Here is a 22,151-nt window from a genome sequence, read left to right as displayed (position 1 = left end):
CATGTTGTGAGAGTTGCTTCCTTAATGCAATTCTGCACCATATGCATCAATGGTTTGCGAATGGAATTCCACTTGCAAACTATTGGTAACTTACTAATGGGAAGTTGGGCTCTGGGGGCATAACTGGTTTACAAAGGGAACGGGACACTCTTTGGACCCCTTTCCCTATAACACCCTAGTGGCAGCCTCAGAGGCAGTAGGCATATGTCCACTGCCAACTCTCACTGAAGTTTTTCAAAATTGAAAACTACTTTTTTCTAAAGCAGCCTTTAAAGAAACTAGGAAGCTGCTTTAAAAAAAAAAAGGAGAGGAATTGTCAATTTTGAAAATCAATCACACGCCTGGTGGTTTGCTGACTCTTGAAGGTCAACATCGCTATACTATCAACCAATAAAAGTGGGTCACAAATTGCAACCTGCCTAATTAATATTTTTCAGGCAGGTATGATCTATTACAATTTCCTATGTTGCTACCTGACCCATTAATACGTAGGTCAATTTGCAAAATAAGCTGCTTATTGAAGAAAATCAGTGAGCAACTGTAGCCATTTTCTGTGACCAGGTTTTCAGTACATCCGGCCCCAAGATTCTGTAGCTCGCCCAGGTTTCCAGTGTTTATCATTTTAGCAAAGCCACCAGTCGACCTCATTACAGTTAATCACTACGTGTAAGAAGTAGAAACACAAGTCCTAGTCTGAGTCAATCTACAATGGTTGTGGATAAGGGGCAAAGGAGAAGCGTTATTTCCAGGGGCTGAAGTACCATAAGCAATCCAGTAACCATAATTTCTACTATGCCATACGCCAACTGTGCTCAGTCTCTAGGAAAACAGTGAACAGGGAATGAAGAGGAAAACAGAGATTTATTTTCGGGCTTAAACTGGGAATGCCTCTGATTATTGTATCTTGGCCCTCGTGATATTCTTGCACAATCTTTCCCTATTCCATTGAAGCCTATCAGTAATTCCTCTGAAAGAAGGAACAGAACCTGAACCCCACCCAAATGAGCTATTGAACAACAGTAGGTTCAGTGCAAAGGCGTAGAAGTAACCAAGCTATGCCACCTGGGAAGCTGGAGCCTGGAATGCCAAGGAGCACAACTGCCTCCTCTAACTCCCCATCTCATCCCGCTTTGTCCATTGGCAGACCATACAGCATCCCTAAAGGATGTCCTGTCACAGGAAGTATACTTTAAGAGAGATCCTATATAAATTATTTGAGTAGACTACAACTTGTTTTTTTCCAATCCTCTGACTATTTTTTCTAAAGGTAAAGAGACATTTCATGCATTAGAACCAGTGGCGGCCTGTCCTTTAGGGCGGATGGGCCACGCCCCCCCCCACCTTTTGCCCCTCATGAAGAGTGTCTGTCAGGCTTAACAAAGGTCAGCCTGACAGACACTCTCCATGTTCAGCTCAGGCAGCCAGGCTCAGGCAGCCAGGAGCAGACGTGCGATTTGCGCACACTCCTGGCTGCCTGAGCTGAACTTTGCTGGGCTGAGGAGGTCACAGCTCCTATGGGCGTGACCTCCTCGGCTTAGCAAAGGTGCGTCGAGGTCCTCCCCTGGGTGACGAGGAAAGCGTCACCAATTGACACTTTCCCTGGGCGCTTCAGGTTTAAGCCCTGAGGTGCCCAGGGCGAGTGTCAATCAGTGACACTTCGTCACAGAGTGGGGTGGGGTCAGCAGTCTCACTGACCCCATCCCACTCTGTGACGAGGCTGGGACTGCTGCCTTCCCTCATTGGCTGACCTAAGGTCAGCCAATGAGGGAAGGCAGCAGTCCCAACCCTCCTGGGACCTGGAGGCTGAATGTGTGTGTGTGTGTGATGTTTTAAATTGAATGTTTGGTGCGCGCAGGCATGCTTGAGTGTTATGAGTGTTGTTCTAGGATGTGCGTGCGTGCATGTGTGAAAGAATGAGTGTGTGCGATCTTTTAAAATGAATGTTTGGTGTGTGCGTGCATGTTTGAATGGTATGAGTGTTGTTAATGGATATGCGTGCGTGTGTGTGTGTGTGAAAGAATGAGTGTGTGTGTGTGTATCCAGCCCGCCCCCCTCCCTCCTAAAGCTGCCGGCCGCCACTGATAAGAACTCAGAAACTGATTAAATGTTTCGAATTTTTGTATTTTCCCATCCCAAATCATGAGGAGGGTATAAGTATAATATCGCACAATAAACTGAAATTACAAATTTCTATACATTAATGCCTCTGCACAGATAGGTGTCTGGTATGTTTTTATAGCATACGTCATGCTTACTATTAGTAGATGATTTTTTTTTCCGTCGTGTTTATCTTTCGAACAATTGGATATTTAAATATTTGTGCTCGGTCATGCTTTTGATCCGAATCATATTATTATGCTATAATAATGTGTCACTATTATGTCAGTGTCTGCTTGGCATGTGCATTACATCTTCTGGCCTCTGCTATGAAAATCTGAAACCATGGTACATAATAATAGTTTATTGAGCAGTTAATTAAAACAGTTGCAATATGAGTGGCGCTAAATACATTAAAATAAAGAATAAGTTGTTATTATAATTATTATTAATTATTATTATTGTAATCATCATTATAAAACCTTGGTTCATAACTTTAATCCTAATATACAATAAAATGCGGACTTCCTAACTGTAATTTGCAAGGCAACAACAATCTTAATTTTGATAATATTGCGTCTATCAAACAGGTCTCTTGGAAAATCTGTGATTCGCATCTGGGAAAAGAAGTGGGGAAAAACTTGTTTTCCCCGGCGATCTCTTTATTTGGAAACACGAGTCACAGCATCATATGTTAGACAAAGCTAAAATAGTTCCAAACAGCTCATCACTGCAGCCAAATTGTGTATGAATTTGCTCCCCACTTTGGTCCCAGCTGTCTCTTCTTTTAGAGCCAACACAACCAATCTCTTTCTTTGAAAAAAAAACTGGTCTGATTCTTTCTAACTTTTCTGACAAAAAGATGTGTGCAGCGGACATGTATTTAGTATTTCATCTGATAACATATCAGCAACTTTGACAGCGTTTTCTTCTTTGCACTAATGAGGATTTTGTCATGTCTCAGTCACTACGACGTGTGCAATCCAATATATTAATATAATCTAAAATCTAAATTCAAATTATGTAATATTTTTTAAGGGAGGCAAGACATTCCGTCAAATGTCGCTATTCAAGTCACATTCATCATATTACCTTTGGCGCTATCAGAAAATGAGACAACCCGAGGATGGGATTCAATGAAATTTGAACTGGGGTGAAATGACTTGTGCATTGTCACTTTCCACATAGTTACATATGGTTTTCTGAATAAGTCTAAGCAGATGCATACTCCAAAGATAAAACCTAAGCGAATCCTCATAGACCTAATGAAGCAAAGCATAATCTACAACAATTTAAAACTTCCATATGATCATGCACTTAAAGTTTTTCCTTACCTTGATAGTTCTTCTAACTTTGACTTTGCAAATTCCAAACTTTTTCGTTCAACGTGTTCATGAGGTGTGTGGGCCAGAAGTTCGTGGAGCGTTATTATATATCGAGGGATCTTGGAAAAACAAAATATGCGAAAATTTAGAGCAATAGCAATTGATTATTTAGCATTTATCAAACGAAAGGGCTCATTCTGAATCCCTTGCAATTCTAAGTGTAAACTGTGTACTTGGTAATTACTCCGTCCTATCCCAGGGTGATGTAGTTACCAGTTAAGTAATTTGTGCATCATTCAGCGTCTCAGATCCAGAATAGGAAGGAAGTTCTAATTGTTACTGTTTTCCCCTTTCTGAGAGGAGATTTGTGCAAATTACTAGTATGATTTGTGCGCGGTTTTACCTTGCAAAAAACGTGAGGGCATTCACACGCACGGTGCGTAATTAGCAGCTGAGTAAGAATCTTGGGAGCTCCCACCTAACTGGTGTTTGTGTGGCACTCGGAGTGAGAGCTAAGTTTTCATAAGCATACTCTCTTCTTCTAGTAAGTAGAGCAATAGAAAAGACACATGAACCAATAAAGCGTGTATATGAAGTTAAACTGTATTATGAAAAAAATTCCATAAGGAAACAGGGTCACAAATTGCTTGTTATACTTCCATTAAGTTAAGCATTGTTAAAAGTTAGTTGTGTGGAGTGTCATAGAGTGGAGTGGGGGAGTAGTGTTATAGATTTGTTGGAGTATAGTGTTGAAGAGAGGAGTAGAGGGGAGTCGAGTAAGAGAGTTGAGTAGAGGGGAGTAAGTTCAGTTGTTTAGTGGCAGAGTGCGTCGTACAGTGCAATGTCAGAGTGGAGTGGAGAGGAATAGGGTGGAGTGGGTTGGAATGGAATGAGGTAGGCTGGTGGATTGGACTGGAGTAGAGTGGGGTGGATTGATTAGGGTGGGTTGAGTTGTGTGGGGTGGATTGAAATGGGGTGAGGTGGATTGTATTGGGGTGGATAGGATTGGGGTAGACTGGATTGGGTGGGTGGATTGGATTGGAGAGATAGGACTGGGGTGAATTGGATTGGGGTGGAAGGATTGGATTGGAGTGAATTGGTGTGGTGTGGATTGGACTGTATTGGGTGAATCAGAGTAAAGTAGTGTGGACTGGGTTCATTGTATTGCAATAGGGTGGACTGCACTACAGTGGGGTGGATTGGACTACAGTGGGTGGATTGAGTGGGATCGATAGGACTTGAGTGGGGCGGATTGGACTAGAGTGGGTGGTGTAAAGTGGGGTGGATTGGAGTGGGGTGGACTGAACTGGGTGGAGTAAAGTGGGGTGGATTGGAGTGGGGTGGACTGAACTGGGTGGGCTGGAGGGACTGGATTGGAGTGGGGGACTAAACTGTGGTAAGGAGAATTGCATTGTGGTAGAGTGGGATGGATTGGAGTAGACTGGAGTTAGGTGGGGTGAACTGGAGTGGAGTGGGGGTCGACTGGAGTGGGGTGGGGGAATGGATTTGAGTGGGGTGGACTGCACTAGAGTGAAGTGGGGTGAACTGGAGTGGGGTGAATTGGATTGGAGTAGGGTGCACATTTTGGAGTGGGGTGAAATTTTGGAGTGGGATGGATTGGCATTGAGTGCATTGGACTGGAGTGGGCTGAAGTGGATTAGATTGGAGTGGGGTGGATTAGAGTGGAGTGGGGTGGGGTGGATTGGAATGGAGTGGGTTGGACTGGACTGGGGTGAGGTGGACTGGATTAGCTTGGTGCAGGTTGAGGTGGGGCTGACTGGAGTGGGCTAGACTGGAGTGGGCAGATTGGAGTGGAGCTGATTGTTCAGGATTGGGGTGGGGCAGACTGGAGTACGGCAGATTGACTGGAATATAGTAGAGCAGACTGGAGAAAGGTAGATTGCTTTGGATAGGAGTGGGGCAAATTGTTTTGGATTGGAGTGGAGCAGATTGGAGTGGTGTGGATTGTTTAGGATTGGAGTGGGTCGGATTGGAGTGGGGTGGATTGTTTTCAATTGAAGTGGGGTGGATTTGTTTGGACTGAAATGGGGCAGATTGTTTAGGACTGGAGTGGGGCAGAGTGAAGTGGGGCAGGTTTGGGGTGGGGCAGACTGAAGTGTGGCAGATTGTTTTGGATTGGAGTGGGGTGTATTGTGGTGAAATGGTTTGGAGTGGGATGTATTGGGGTGGACGGGATAGGGGAGAAGTGGACATGATTGGAGTAGATTGGATTGGGTGAATTGGAGTGGGGCAGATTATGCTGGGGAAGATTGTTTTTGATTGGAATGTTACAGATTGTCTTATATTGGAATGGGACAGGTTGGAGTGGGGCAGATTGGCGTGTAGCAGAATCTTTTGGATTGGAGTGAGACAGGCTGTTTTGGATTGGAGTGGAGCAGATTGGGGTAGGGCAGATCTTTCTATATTGGAGTGGGGAAGACTGTTTTAGATCGGAGTGGGGTAGATTGTTTGGGATTGGAGTGGGGCAGATTGGCATGGGGCACAATGTTTTGGATTAGACTGGGGCAAATTGTTTTGGATTGGAGTGAGGCAGATTGTTTTGGATTGGGTGGGGCAGATGAAAGTGGGGAAGATTGTTTTGGATTGGAGTGGGGCCGATTATTTGGGACTGAAGTGGGGCTGAATGTTTGGGATTGGAGTGGGTCAGATTGGAGTGAGGCATACTGTTCTGCATTGTAGTGGGGCACATTTAAGGGGGGCAGACTGGAGTGGGGCAGATTGTTTTGAAGTGGAGTGGGGTAGTTTGTTTTGGATTGGAGTGGGGCAAACTGGACTGGGACCGATTGTTTTGGATTAAGTGGGGCCGAATGGAGTGGGGTAGACTGTTTTGGACTGGAGTGGGTTAGACTATTTGGTATTGGAGTGGTGCAGATTGTTTTGGATTGGAGTGGGGCATATTATTTTGGATTGGAGTGGGACAGATTGGAGTGGGACAGATGTTTGTAGATTTCGGTGGGATTGGAGTGGGGCAGACTATTTTAGATTGGAGTGGGAAGATTATTTTGGACTGGCATGGGGCCGCTTGTTTGGGATTGGAGTGGGGCATATTATTTTGGATTGGAGTGGGGCAGATTGGAGTGGGACAGGTTTTTGTAGATTCTGGTGGGATTGGAGTGGGGCAGACTATTTTCGATTGGAATGGGCAGATTATTTTGGATTGGTGTGGGGCCGCTTGTATGGGATTGGAGTGAGGCAGATTGTATTGGATTGGAGTGGGACAGATTGAAGCGGGGCAGATTGTTTTGGATTTGAGTGGGGCAGGTTGTTTTTGACTGGAGTGTGGCAGATTCCTTGGGATTGGAGTGGGGCGATTTGTTAGAATAGGAGTGGGGCACATTGTTTTGGATTGGAGTGGGTCAGATTGGAGTGGGACAGATTTTTGTAGATTCCGGTGGGATTGGAGTGGGGCAGACTATTTTAGATTGGAGTGGGAAGATTATTTTGGACTGGTGTGGGGCCGCTTGTTTGGGATTGGAGTGGGGCATATTATTTTGGATTGGAGAGGGGCAGATTGAAGTGGGACAGATTTTTGTAGATTCTGGTGGGATTGGAGTGGGCAGATTATTTTGGATTGGTGTGGGGCCGCTTGTTTGGGATTGGGGTGAGGCAGATTGTATTGGATTGGAGTGGGACAGATTGAAGTGGGGCATATTGTTTTGGATTTGAGTGGGGCAGGTTGTTTTTGACTGGAGTGTGGCAGATTCCTTTGGATTGGAGTGGGGCGATTTGTTAGAATAGGAGTGGGGCACATTGTTTTGGATTGGAGTGGGGCAGATTATTTTGGAATTAGTGGGACAGATTGGAATGGGGGACATTGTTTGGGACTGGAGTGGGGCAGATTGTACTAGATTGGAGTTGGGCAGATGTTTTGGGATTGGATTGGGATAAATTGGAGTGGGGCACATTGTTTTGGATTGGAGTGGGGCAGATTGAAGTTGGGCAGACTGGAATGGGGTAGATTGTTTTGAATTGGCGTAAAACAGATTGTTTTGGATTGGAGTGGGGAAGACTGCTTTGGTTTGAAGTTGGGCAGATTGTTTAGGGTTGGAGTGGGGTGAATTGGAGTGTGGCAGATTCTTTTGGATTGGAGTGGGGCAGATTGTTTTGGATTGGAGTGAGGCAGATTGTTTTAGATTGGGGTGGGGCATGTTGGAGTGGGCAGACTGCTTTAGACTGGAGTGGGACAGACGTTTTTGGATTGTGGTGGGGAGGACTGTTAGGATTAAGGTGGGGCAGATTTTAAGTGGGGCAGATTGTTTTGGATTGGGTGGGACAGATAGGAGTGTGGTAGATTGGAGTGCAGCAGACTATTCTGGATTGGTGTGGGGCAGATTGGAGTGCATCAGATGATGCAGAGGCAGATTGCTTTGCATTGGAGTTGGGCTGATTGCTTTGGATTGGAGTGGAGCAGACTGAAGTAGGGCAGATTGTTTTTGATTGAGTGGGCAGATTGTTTTGGATCGGAGTGGGGCAGATTGTTTAGGATTGGAAGGGAGCAAATTGTTTTGGATTGGAATGGGGCAGATTGGAGTTGGACAATTTGTTTTGGATTGGAGTGGGGCAGACTGGAGTTGGGCAAATCGCTTTGAATTGGCAAGTGGTAGATTGTTTTGGATTGGAGAGGGCAAATTGTGTTGGATTAGAGTGGGGCAGATTGTTCTGAATTGGAGAGGAGGAGGCAGACTGGAGTGGGGCAGATTGTTTTGTATTGGAGTGGGGAAGATTGTTTTGTATTGGAGTGGGGCAGACTTGAGTGGGGCACATTGTTTTGGACTTTAGTGGGGCATACTGGAGTGGGGCAGCTTGTTCTGGATTAGAGTGGGGCAGATTGTTTTGAACTGGAATGGGGCAAAATGTTTGGCATTGGAGTGGGCAGATTGTTTTGGACTGGAGTGGGGAAGATTGTTTTGGATTGGAGTGGGGAAGATTGTTTTGAATTTGAGGGGGGCAGATTGTTTTGGATTGGAGTGGGTGAGATTGTTTTGGATTGGAATGGGGCAAACTGTTTGGGATTGGCGTGGGGCAGGCCGGAGTGGGGCACACTGTTTTGGATTGGAGTGGGGCAGACTGGAGTGGGGCAGATTGGTATGAATTTTCATGGGGCAGATTGTTTTGGAATGGAGTGAGCATATTGTTTTGGATTGGAGGAGGGCAGATTGTTCTGAACTGGAGTGGGGCAGATTGCTTTGGATTGGAAGGGGACACATTGTTTTAGATTGGAGTGGGGCAGATTGTTTTGAATTTGAATGGGGCAGACTGTTTTGTATTGGAGTGCGGCAGGATTTTTTGGTTTGGAGTGGGGGAGGTTGTTATTGATTTGAATGGGGCAAAGTGTTTGGGATTGGTGTGGGGCAGACTGGAGTGGGGCACACTGTTTTGGATTGGAGTGGGGCAGATTGTTTTTAATTTTCATGGGGCAGATTGTTTTGGAATGTAGTGGGTCAGATTGTCTTGTATTTGAGTAGGCAGATTGTTTTGGATTGGAGTAGGGCAGACTGAGCTGGATTGAGTAGGGCACATGGGAGTGGGGCATATTGCTTTGGACTGGAAGGGGGCACATTGTTCTGGATTGGAGTGGGGCGGACTGGAGTGGGACAAATTATTTTGAATTGACGAGGAGTAGATTGTTTTGGATTGGAGTGGCGCAGATTGTTTTGAATTAGAGTGGGCAGGTTGTTTTGGATTGGAGTAGGGCAGATGATGTGCAGCAGGCTGTTTTGGATTGGTGTGGGCAGATTGCTTTGGATTGGAGTGGAGCAGACTGGACATGGGCTGATTGGTTTGGATTGAATGGGCAGATTATTTTATATTGGAGTGGGGAAAATTGTTTTAGATTGGAGTGGGGCATACTGGAGGGGGTACATTATTTTGGATGGAGTGGGGCAGATTGTTTTGGATTAAAGGAGGGCAGATTGGAGTGGGGCAGATTACTTTGGATTGGAATGGGGCAAATTGTTTGGGATTTGAGTGGGGTACATTGTTGTGGATTGGAGTGGGGCAGACTAGAGTGGGGCAAATTGTTCTGAACTGCTGAGGGGCAGATTGTTTTAGGTTAGAGTGGGCATATTGTTTTGTATTGGAGTGGGTCACATTGTTTAGGATTGAAATGGGTTGATTTGAGTGGGGTAGATTGTTGTGGATTGGAGTGGGGCAGATTGTTTTGGATTGGAGTGGGGCAGATTGTTTTAGATTGGAGTGGGTCAGATTGTTTTGGATTGGGGTGGGTAAGATTGTTTAGGATTGGGGTGGGGCAGATTGCTTGGGATTGGAGTGGGGCAGATGTCAGTGGGCCACACTGTTTTGGATTGGAATGGGGCAGATTGTTTTGGATTGGAGTAGGGCAGACTGAGCTGGATTGGAGTAAGGCACATGGGAGTGGGGCATATTGCTTTGGACTGGAAGGGGGCACATTGTTCTGGATTGGAGTGGGGCGGACTGGAGTGGGACAAACTATTTTGAATTGACGAGGGGCAGATTGTTTTAGATTGGAGTGGTGCAGATTGTTTTGAATTAGAGTGGGCAGATTGTTTTGGGTTGGAGTAGGGCAGATGATGTGCAGCAGACTGTTTTGGATTGGCGTGGGGCAGATTGCTTTGGATTGGAGTGGAGCAGACTGGACATGGGCTGATTGTTTTGGATTGAATGGGCAGATTATTTTATATTGGAGTGGGGAAAATTGTTTTGGATTAGAGTGGGGCAGACTGGAGGGGGGCACATTATTTTGGATGGAGTGGGGCAGATTGTTTTGGATTGGAGCAGGGCAGATTGGAGTGGGGTAGATTACTTTGAATTGGAATGGGGCAAATTGTTTGGGATTTGAGTGGGGCACATTGTTGTGGATTGGAGTGGGGCAGACTAGAGTGGGGCAAATTGTTCTGAACTGCCGAGGGGCAGATTGTTTTAGATTAGAGTGGGCAGATTGTTTTGGATTGGGTCAGATTGTTTAGGATTGGAGTGGGGCAGATTTGAGTGGGGTAGATTGTTGTGGATTGGAGTGGGGCAGATTGTTTTGGATTGGAGTGGGGCAGATTGTTTTAGATTGGAGTGGGTCAGATTGTTTTGGATTGGGGTGGGTCAGATTGTTTAGCATTGGGGTGGGGCAGATTGTTTGGCATTGGAGTGGGGCAGATTTCAGTGGGCCACACTGTTTTGGATTGGAATGGGGCAGATTGTTTTGTACTGGAGTGGGGCATATTGTAGAAGGACAGATTGTTTTATATTGGAGTGGGACAGATTGGAGCAGGAAGACTATTTTGAATTAGAGTGGGGCAGACTATTTTGGATTGGAGTGAGGTAGACTATTTTGGATCGGAGTGAGGCAGACGTAAGTGGGACACATTGTTTGGGAATGGAGTGGGGCAGATTGTTTTAAACTACATTGGGGCAGATTGTTTTGGATTGAAGTGGGACAGATTTTTGTAGATTGGACTGGGGCATTTGGAAGTGGGGCAGATTGTTTTGGTTTGGTGTGGGGTAGACTGGACTGGGGTAGATTGTTTGGGATTGGAGTGGGGCAGATTGTTTGGGACCGGAGTGAGACAGCTTGGCGTGGGGAATATTGTTTTACATTGGAGTGGGGCAGACTGCTTAAGATTGGAGTGTTGCACATTGCTTTGGATTGGCGTGGGGATGTTTGGAGTGGGGCATATTGTTTGGGATTGGAGTGGGACAGACTGGAGAAGGGCAGATTGTTTTGGATTGGCATGGGGCAGGTTGTTTTAAACTACATTGGGGCAGATTGTTTTGGATTGAAGTGGGACAGATTTTTGTAGATTGGACTGGGGCATTCGGAAGTGGGGCAGATTGTTTTGGTTTGGTGTGGGGTAGACTGGACTGGGGTAAATTGTTTGGGATTGGAGTGGGGCAGATTGTTTGGACCGGAGTGAGACAGCTTGGCGTGGGGAATATTGTTTTACATTGGAGTGGGGCAGACTGCTTTAGATTGGAGTGTTGCACATTGCTTTGGATTGGCGTGGGGATGTTGGGAGTGGGGCATATTGTTTGGGATTGGAGTGGGACCGACTGGAGAGGGGCAGATTGTTTTGGATTGGCGTGGGGCAGGTTGTTTTGGGTTGAAGTGGGGCAGGTTGGCAAGGGGCAGATTTGTTCTGAGTTGGAGTGGGACAGATTAGAGTGGGGAAGATTGCTTAGGATTGAAGTGGGGCCGATAGTTCTGGATTGGAGTGGGGCAAATTGTGTTGGATTGGAGTAGGACAGGTTGTTTGGATTGGAGTGGGGAGGATTGTTTTAGATTGGAGCGCGGCAGATTGTTTTGGACTGGAGGGGGCAGATTGTTTTGGATTAAGTGGGGCAGATGTTTTGGGATTGGAGTGGTATATACACCAAAGGAGGGTAAGCCAAACTATCTTCAATCTTGTCGAGTGTTTCTCTAATGCATGATCTTCCCAATATCTCAAGTGATTGTGCAAGCTGCACCCAGATAAATTAGTGCTCTTGTCACATCACTTTGATATATTTGTTGGGTCCTCATCCACAGGAACCACCTGTGGTTTACTTCATCATCGGACGCACTGCCCCATCACCTATTGTGAGTGGATGGGCTCTAAGTACTTGTAAGCATAGCTCTTTAAGAAGTGTAAGGCAAGGTATTGGTATCGGTGAGATAAAATTGCCTCATAGATGCTGCATTGTTATTTATTGAGCAAGGTCTTGGGCAGGTTAAAAACAGTGAGATGTCGTACAGATATAATAGTCCTTGACATCAAGAGGTTGACATGTTTCAGCCGTATTGCTGCCCTAAAGGGTCGGCTTTCTTTGGGGCCAAAATGTTTTTTTAAACCCCTGCATGATAATATTTTCAAACTATTTTATTCTCTCATAATACATTTATACAAGGAAGCATGCATGCAATATACAGATCATCAGTAGGACACTCTCCCCGGTATTGTCAACATTAGCCTAAATATTCTAAAGGCATCTTACGGAAACGTAGTGGGGCCGTCACACATTCGTCAAGAGATCGCGTCCATACAAAGACCCACGTCTATCCTTGCAACCCTGCAGACTGTTATGGATTAAAGTGGGGCAGATTGGAGTGGGGCAGATTGTTTTGGATTGGAGTAGAACAAACTGGAGTGGGGCAGATAGTTTAGGACTGAAGTGGGACAGATTGTTTTGGATTGGAGTGGGGCAGGCTGTTTTGGAATGGAGTGGGACAGATTGGAGTGGGGAAGATTTGAGTGGGCAGGTTAGAATGGGGCTGATTGTGCTAGACTGGAGTGGGACACACTGGAGTGGGGCAGTATCTTTTGGATTGAAGTGGGACAGACTGCAGTGGGGCAGACTGTTCTGGATTGGAGTGGGACAGATTGGAGCGGGGAAGATTGGAGTGGGGCAGATTGGAGTGGGGTAGATTGGAGTGGGGTAGATTGTGTTGGATAGGAGTGGGCAGTATCTTTTGGATTGAAGTGGGGCAGACTGTTTTAGATTAGAGTGGAGCAGATTGTTTTAGATTACAGTGGGGCAGACTGTTTTGGAATGGAGTGGGGCAGATTGGTTTGGATTGAGTGGGGAGACTAGACTGGGGCTGATTGGCGTGGGGCAGATTGCTTTGGACCGGACTGGGACAGATTGGAGTGGGGAAGATTGTTTAGGATTGGGGTGGGACAGATTGTTTAAGAATGGGGTGGGCACACTGTTGTGTATTGGAGTGCGGCAGATTGGAATAGAAATGGTTGTTTTAGATTGGAGTTCAGTCGATTGTTTCGGACTGGAGTGGAATAGATTAAAGTGGCGCTGAGTCTTTTAGATTGGAGTGAGGCAGATTGTTTTGGACTGTATGGGGCAGATTGAAGTGGGGCAGATTGTTTTTGATTGGAGTCAGGCAGATTGGAGGGGGTAGGTTGAGAGGCTTGTAGTGTGGTGGATTAGAGTGGCTTGGGATGAGTGGTTTGTTTTGAAGTGGCATTGATTGGATTAGTCTAGGATTAAATGGACTGACTGAAGAGGATTGGTGTGGGGTGAGGTGAGGTGGGGTAGAAAGGCGTAGATTGGAGTGGGGCAGACTGGATTGGAGTGGTGTGAGTTGCGGTGTACTGCACGAGTACTTGTTAAAGCATATTTTTAGAAATGAAACATAAGAAAGAAACAATGTCACTTTTTTATTTAGAGCAAGATAATCGGCATCTTTTGAGAACAGCGCCCATGAGCATAAACAAAACAAAACATGTGTGCAAATTGAGAAAAGACTTGACAAAATAAAAGAAAAGAGTTAAGTGTAACAAATAAAAGTTTGCAATTGTGTTTGTCCTGCTGGACATGTTTTGGCCAGTCACACGTCTTATGTTTGCAGGGCCCTAGAAGTTAGACAGAAATACCTAAATCACGCTCAGAGAAGCGGACGGGTACTGATTAAGTTGAATCAATCAGTGCTTGGTCCCTGCTCCTCAGAAAGGAACGAAAATTATGCTTGTTCCACAGTGACAAATTACGAGGCTTTAAAGAAGAGTGCCACGCAAGCCAACAAATGATAAGCAACAAGCGGGCTCCAAGCCCTTTTTAATTAACAACAGTCTCTCGCAAGCGAGATGTATGCGCTAGCGCAATGCTCTTGCACGCTCTACCCTAAAATGAGAGAAAGGTTATGATAAAGTAAGCCCGGTGGATAGAAAACCCTTTTAATTGAGATGTGTTGCAAGAAAATGCTCTTCTAAAAACATTCTTTTGCAACACATCTGCCTGAGCAAAGTTCGCTAAAGGTATTAAACTTTGAAAAACTGTAACATGCATGTCGTGTGAAACTGCACAGATTTAGCCTTGTGGTCTGGGAGTAATGAAGCATATCTTCCCACTGCATATTAAATGATGATGTTTTCAGCTCTACTGTACGTGGCTAGTGGATCAGCCTATTCCCACAACACACAAGACATATCTTTAGCCCTTTTAAGCCATTGGCTAGTGTGGTTCAGCTAGTTTGAGGTACTGGCTGAGAAAGAGATCTGCCACCATCATCATCATCCCATGGCATTTCACAGATGGAAAGCAAAAAAGTAATTTCACATGCTTTTTGATTACCACCCTTTTCGGCCAGCATGTTCGTTGCTCTCATAATATCACAGTTCCACTCTTGATTTGAGGATTTCCTTTTTGGGGTACAAACAGCTGCAGAGGGCTGGAGAGTCAATTATTTCAATACTTGCACTATTGTGCACATTCCTTTTCATTTTTATTTTACCTACAATGTACGTCAACTGTGATAGAACCTAATGCAAAAATAAACAAGCATTAACATAGCCAATAGATGAGCACCTGGCTTTTAAAGGCTAGATCTTTTAGCTTCACCAGTATTTGTTTCCCTATCATTCTCCTAAATGTCATTAGATGAAAATTCATAAAGCCTAGACAGGGTCAGAACCTTCAATGAATAATTAATAGATTGATCAGAAGAATATTACCATGCAGAAATGTGCATCCCTAAGATTTTACAGATATCTATGACTCCCTAGCATAAACAAGGATAGACAGCTTCGAGTGGGGTTAGTGGTGCAGGAGCTACAGTGAAATATCACACTTAAGGGGAAAGACAAGGTGGGCCCACAACGGGGCCATTTGTAACTACTGGTGATGGCAGGCTATGTTGGTGTATTACAATTACCTCAAAGTTTTATTTTTATATTAAAATGTATGTTATTTGTATTTCTAATCTATCACCGGCAAGGCTATCCTGGAGTACTAATTCACAGGAGTTACATCGGGTGTCTTTTAAAGAAATATGTTGGGACAGTTATTACAGGACACATGAGCTTGGTCCCCTGCTCTGCAAAAAATGAATGTGCCTAAAGGGGCAGAGAGATCATCTTCTGACTCACTGGCGCAGGTGTGGGGGCACAAGGGGTAAGTACAGAGACCCCTGGAAGCCCTTTGATGTAAAAAAAGAAAGAAAAAAAAGGTACTTCTGTCAAAGGGTTTGCAGACCACGGGGCTAGATTTGCAGCCCCCAGCATGGCCCCCAAAGTCCACTAAACTAGCCCTGGGATCCGCAAAGCTTTCAGCACGGGGTCTTGGACTTTTGTTGGACATCCCATGGCTTTGGGCACCGGGTGCCCATGCACTGGTGTTAGAGGCAGGCACCATGGGGGGACGTCAAGAAAAAGTTGTAGGATGAGAGGAGGTGACCGAAGAACTCCAGAATAAAGGTGCCAATTGTTCTTCCTGAAAGCAGACCTAGATCTTGCCTTTGTCTCACGTCGGTCGAGGAGAATGTCCTTACAACTATTCACCCTGACCTGCTATATATCCTGCATGTTCCAGGGCACCCTAAAATAAAGCAAAGAAAGAACTCAAAACTCCTGTTTTGCATCTAGTTGTTATATTTCCACTCATGGCACTTTGTGCTTGCCCCCAACCGTCAAAGAAAGGTAAACATCATACACGTCTGTCTAACAACTCATTACACTTAGATTTACTTAAAACTACACCCACCTAATCTAATTAGTGACACACATTAGTGAAGACACTCTCTTCTCTCTCTTTCTCAAATAATTATTCCTCAAAATGAGAAACAAACATTAGAGATATTCACTGGCATAGTGAAACAAATTCGGTGTGTGTCTTGCTTTCTTAAGTGGGAAGGCTGTGCATGACTGGTTGATGTTGCAATGTGTTTTACTAGTTAATATGTGTTGTGGAGTTCTGACTGTCAACCCCAAGCCCCCACAGTAACAGCTTTGTTGAATATGATTGAAGCATTAGTGGAATATATGATTTACATTTTTAGTACCTTTATTATCTTTAGTGTTGATATTTTTAAAATTATAAAAACAACTGCAAATATAAAATTATAAAACAATTGTTTTTTCTGACGTTCAAAAAGATTTTCCTCTTTATCTTGCTATTTTTCCACGTGTGGTGATAATGTTATTCCTAGCATCCACTGATTTCATTGAAAATGTGCAGTAGTCACAGTTATTAGCCTTCTGATGTGCTTGGCTCAATCCAAGGCTTGCCCGGAGTAGATCTGAGCCTGTGTTTTGTTAGTATTACTACTGTAGTAGATGTTGACTTTCAATTATCGTACTCTTTTGTGAGTATGTTTTATCATTCAATGTTCGTCCTGAAAACCTCCTTCCCCAAAACTCACCAACTTAGTATCAACTATTTACGATTTTCCAGACAGTCCCCCTTGTTCCTCCCACATAATTGTATGCCTTCTGTTAAAATTAAACAAAACCTATCGGAAGGCCCAATAGTCTAAGTTGTGTTTATTGCAAGAAAAGCAGGCAGCATAGCAAATAGTCAAAACACAACTGTCATTTCAATCAACCAGACCTCGCAGTCAGATCGGGGTCAGTAGGAGCATAGTGCTAAATGTAGTAACATTTTCATAGTTTATAGACATTTTCGATCAATGAAAGTCTATGGAACATACACAAGTGATGTAAGATTTAAGAAATGACTACACTGCTGACTTCATACTTTTCCTAAAATGACACTACTAGATACCAATTATCAAGGCAGTGCTACACTTCTACTGAAATGTTCAAATTAACGATAGTGTGTAAGATGATCTCTGAGCCCACAGATATCCTCAAACCTAGCATGTGTGTTAAGTCTAACAAGAACTTTAAAGCAATGTAGAACAACATCCTAATAAGGTTATGTACCGTATAAGTGCATGATGTGACATATGTGCAAGAAGCACTAACACCTAAGTGCATATTTATGTCTTCAAACCCCTTTAAGGAGATCTCTGCATATAAGTGGACAGGAGGAGAAGGAGATATTTGGCTGGAAATTCGTGGATAGCCTTTGTGAGCATTTGAAGTAGCACTACTTGCGTATTCATTTTTGTACTCAGAAATGCCTTCGTAACTAGGCCTCTTGGAGTTCGCACTGAAGCCTGTCCTCTGAAGTTTGGAAGCCGTCCACCTGCTTCTCTGAGATCCTTATCATGCGAATGTAAAAGTGTGGATGACTTCTCTTCAGTAAAATCATGACAGGTCACATTGCCAGGGTTCATAAGATTACAATTTGTTAGTGGAAGACAAGATCATTGAAGCTAGATATAACCCACTTGAATGTATGTATGTATGTGTGTATAAAAATGGTAGTTCTATAGCACAAACCTGGCACAGAGCTGCACAGGGTCAAAGGCAAGCATAGTGTCAACAAGTGATAGTAGAGGTAGCTGATTTGGGAATGGTTAATACATTGTGATGTAATGCTCTTTAAAAAGGTGTGTATCAACTCTTTCTTAGACTAGTGTAGGGGTCGGGTGGTCCTGATAATTATGGGATGTGTCTCCAGATCCTGGGTGAATAGATAGAAAAGGTTTGGTGCCTTGTTCTTCCTTTTTTTACACTTCTTAGTCTGCAATCTGATGGTGCTCTGGCAGCAGATGTGCCATGAACCACCAGAGAGAATGTTGTCTGAAAGATGAGCGGGGTGCTGGTCGTGAAGGCTTTGTAAATGATGCCGCTGATTTTAAAGATGGTGCAGGCAGCCAAGGGGAGTCAATGGAGTTCCAGCAGGATGAGGTTGATGTGATCATATTTCATATAGGCCATGGATGAGATGTGCTGTGGTGTGTATCATGCCCTTATGGGGTGCCAATGTGGAATATAGGATACCATGTAGCAGGGAGTTTCCATCATTCACTGCAAGAGTACACACCTTTGAACAGGAGTTCTGAAAATCACCTTCTGGAAAAAACAGTTTCAATTTCTTCAGAATAGATAACTAGTACAATGATGCCTTTAATTATTTTTTTGGGTTATGTGTTCCTTAAGGCTAGTGTTGGTGACCATGCTGAATCCAAATGAACTGGCATTCAGTAAAAGTGGCGTTCAAAGCTATAAAAGTTCATGTCATTAAGCCTGGTTTGTACTTTTTACTGTTGCTTGTAAATACTGTCGTTGGTAAATAACAGGAATTTTGTCTTGGTTGGTTTGGGCTTAAGGCATGCACTGGATCATGTGAAGGGAGTGTTTGAGGCATTGGATATCTGAAGCACAGTAGACTTTCACGTACAGTTGTGTATCATCAGCATATTTGTAAATTTTGATTCAGATGTCTGTAAGAACAGCACCAAGCAGCTCCATGTAGAGGTTTATGGTGACGGGGCCATATGGAACCAGGGAACTCTGCAGTTGATAGGGATATTTTGGGACCTGGAGGTGCCCATGTGAACAAATTGGTGAAGACTGCCAAGGAAGGAGGAGAACCAGGAAAGGTCATTGTCATAGAATCCCATTCGAGACTCCATGGTGCGTAGGAAGGTGGGATGATCAACTGTGTCGAAGATAGCTGAGAAGTCCGGCAATATGAGGAGGAAGGAGTAATCTTCATCTATGGTCAGGGGAGCATTGACTATGAGGTGCAAAATTGCGGTCTCCATTGTATAACATGATGTGAAGCCAGACTAGTATGTATGAAGGAGCTAATTAGCATTAATGTGATCTTGGAGCCAAACATAGACTGTTTTTTCAATGATGTTGCCGATGAATGGTAGGTGAGTATTGGGCTGGTAATTTACAAGGTTATGTCAGACCTGTATAAGACACCCACCAGTTACGTTCCCCCCACTGGTCAAAGACCCACCCAAGCCTAAAAGGACACCACCCCCACAGGATACTGATTGCACTTTTCTATTGAGTGAGGAATATATGGCTTTGGCAGGGTATTGGTGCAGTGCCTGTCTTCAAAAGCATTCAACTTCTGTTGGTGGCTTCATTGATGGTGTTGTTATAGCATAGACTTCATGGAGGGACCTCAGTATCATGATGTCATTGGCAGGTCTGCTTTTCTTAAATTTTCTTCTCTGTTTGCGGATGGCCCAGTTATTGTCATAAAGTACTTTAGGGTATCAAGGTGCTGCAGGCTTTGGCTTGCACTTGGATGTTTCAGTTGGTGTGTGGATGTTTAGATAGTTTTTCTTGTGCTGCCCTTGATCATTGTATAAGACAGTATTGGTGAAGGTGGGAGACTGATTAGTCCAGGATCTTATTTGCATACATAAATTCAGTTGAGCTAATTTTTTTAGGTAATGCCATCCTATTTATTCAAGTACAAAACTGCGTTCTAGGTTTTCTTCCCCAAAAATTGTCATTTCAGCTTCCTTTTTACCTAACACTTCTCCGAATGTGTTGTTGATATGTAAAATAGCAAAATATGAAAGATTCATAATGCAGAAACTGTCCTGGAATACAAAGAGTGGCAGCTCCTCCGCAATGGCGGAGGAGCATCCCCCCCTGGCAAAGAGCCAGGAGATGAAAAGCAAAACAATAGTTGACTATTGTTTTATTTTTTATCTGCTGGCTCAGCCAGCAGTGCAGGGAGGGGTGCCCCTGGGTCATGGGAGTTGGTAGGTGAGAGTGCACCTAAGTGTGCATGTGTGTTTGGCTGTCCGTCTCAGGTCGGCCAAACACACATGCGCACTTAGGTTTCTCCAGCCCAGCTGTGTTGAAAAGCCAGGCTGGAGAAACTGCACAGACCCCAGGGCGGTGTCTGAACAGCAGTCCTAGCTGCTCAGACCCATCTTGCCACTGCTTTCATGCTATGCCTAGCATGAAGACAGCACCAGAGAGCTACCCAAACAAACCCTTTTTTAGTGAAATTAAGACCATAGTGCTTACATTATAGTTAAAATGGCTTAAAGAGGAAGCAGGACTTCATAACAATATCTGTGAAGAAGAAACATCCTGTCTTCAATATGTGATCTAATCAGTGCTTAATTTGTGCTTGTTTCCGGTACAGCGCACAGGGACTTATTTTGAAGGGCCGGCACTTATTTTTCTGCCTCAAGCATTTAGTGCGAGCAAAAGAGACATATGGGAAATACGGAGGAAGAGAAAAATGAAAAAGCGTCACAATGGGAGAAGGCAGAAAACTGCAAGAGTGAGCTGAAGGGGCAGGGAGTGGGTTTAAAGGGATTGAGGAGGCCTGAGATGGCTTCAGGATTATGCTGCCCAGTGTTCCGTGTTTGCACATTTATTTGCAGCAGCTGCATGTGTAAGAAGAGGGCTTTGGGCACCAGCACATTTTTATTTACAAATAAAGCACTGGATCTAATTGTCCTCTGTGGTTTGTGGAGTAGACAATAACATGTAGTCATTGGAAAATTCTCATGATCAAATATCAGTACACCGGCAGAGGAGAATAACAACAATAAGGGTTATGAGGAACAAGGTATCTTCTCTGCAACATAATGTCATACAGTGTATATTTGATGACAAATATGTGAGTGAATGTTAGTTTTATATATGCAGTCAGTTACCCATGGACGTCATTTAGGGGTGTCTCAGGGATGCAGCTGCGACCCATGGCTTGCCCTTTTCTACCCTGGCACTGCCTTTGCACACACAGCCTCAGAGGTGGAAAATTCAGTGCCAGGAACACAGTGGCAGCTTGTTAGTTGAGGCACAGCTCTCCTTGTTTTCTGTCGCGAATTTATTACACTAATACCGAATAATAACATATTATTCAGTATTAGTTTAATACAAATGGAGTAGAATTAGCTGGAATATGCCCTTCCATGGGAGCTGAGGTAAGTAAAAATGCTTTTAAATTATGTTGTGTGTGCTTGTGGGTGAGATTGTGTTTTTGTGTGAGGGAGAGTGTATGTAAGTGTGAATTTGTGTGTATGTGTGTGAAAGTGGAGGTCAAAGGGCATGTGATGTTACTTCCCCTACCCTAGGCATTTCAGTGAATTGATGTAGAAATCAGTTGCCTCTGTAAAGCACGGGTATGTTGTAATACCAATATAATTAGGTTGTCTGTATGATTCTTTGTCAAATGATATTTATTCAGATGATTTAAAGAACTTTTTATAAAACAGTAAGAAAGTTTTATAACATCTTAGTCTTTTTAAACTAATATAATTTAGAAAAAAACATGAATTTATTTCAGAACATTTTACCTACCAAACATTTTGGAAAATCCTAAAATACTGAAGTAACTAATTCTAACACATTTAAGCAGACAGCATCTTTTAGAACTCCAAGAATTGCTTGTATGTTCTCAAGTTAAGAACAGGCATTTTAAATGCAACGGGTCTCGCATTTGCTCGAGTTAGAGCTATTAACGTTGTAAACTCCTAATCGGACTTTTCTTGCCACACAAATTAAAAGAAAATAAAACGCAGCGCGATTGGCCTGCGTGGAAAATAAACAGATAAAGTAGTCCGGAAACCATGCTGAAAACATCAAGCCTCGTATGTTTTCAGTAGTTTACTGGTGCTGTGTAGGTGGGCTAAACACCGGAAAAGGCATAACGTATGCATGCCTTTCACAAATGAAAGCAAGCGGATTTTAAAAGGCAAGCCAACGAACCAATGAAAGTGACTGACGTGACATGGGTGTGGTTAGAAGCCCAAAGAGAGATTACAGCATGGGACGGAGCGCTTTGCGCTCGCCCATAAAAAGTGACTTGAATACTGAAATAACGTAAACACATTTTAGAACTTTTGCTACCAAACCCAGCTTGCAAATATCTTATTTATGAACTAGTTAAATATTCAGAAAATATGTTCAACTGTCAATTGCATATTTTAAAAATCCCATTCCTAACAAAGCTTTTTGGCCATTTCCTGTGTGTTTTTCATTACTTAATTATTATTTAGTTCAACGCGCGAACACTCCAACCCATCCTTAATGTAGACCAGCAAGTTCTATAAAGGCTATTAGCTTAAGCAGGGCTCTGTGGGGAAAATGATTTGGAATAGTTTTCGGTTCAGAACAGTGAAACACCTTT

At 43.8% G+C, this 22,151-nt stretch overlaps 1 protein-coding gene across 1 annotated transcript in view; it reads right to left on the bottom strand.

Moving 5' to 3' along the window:
* Positions 1–22,151, bottom strand: part of RASGRF2 (Ras protein specific guanine nucleotide releasing factor 2) — a 1,901,930-nt gene that overhangs the window by 1,154,665 nt on the left and 725,114 nt on the right. The window contains exon 8 of the mRNA XM_069224559.1: positions 3,432–3,541. Coding sequence (XP_069080660.1) covers positions 3,432–3,541 — 110 coding nt within the window. The remainder of the gene's footprint in view (positions 1–3,431; positions 3,542–22,151) is intronic.

This window comes from Pleurodeles waltl, chromosome 1_1 (assembly GCF_031143425.1).
Source record: "Pleurodeles waltl isolate 20211129_DDA chromosome 1_1, aPleWal1.hap1.20221129, whole genome shotgun sequence".
Lineage (NCBI taxonomy): Eukaryota > Metazoa > Chordata > Amphibia > Caudata > Salamandridae > Pleurodeles > Pleurodeles waltl.
The sequence above is the reverse complement of the archived record's forward strand: the minus strand, read 5'-3'. Positions and strand labels throughout refer to the sequence as shown.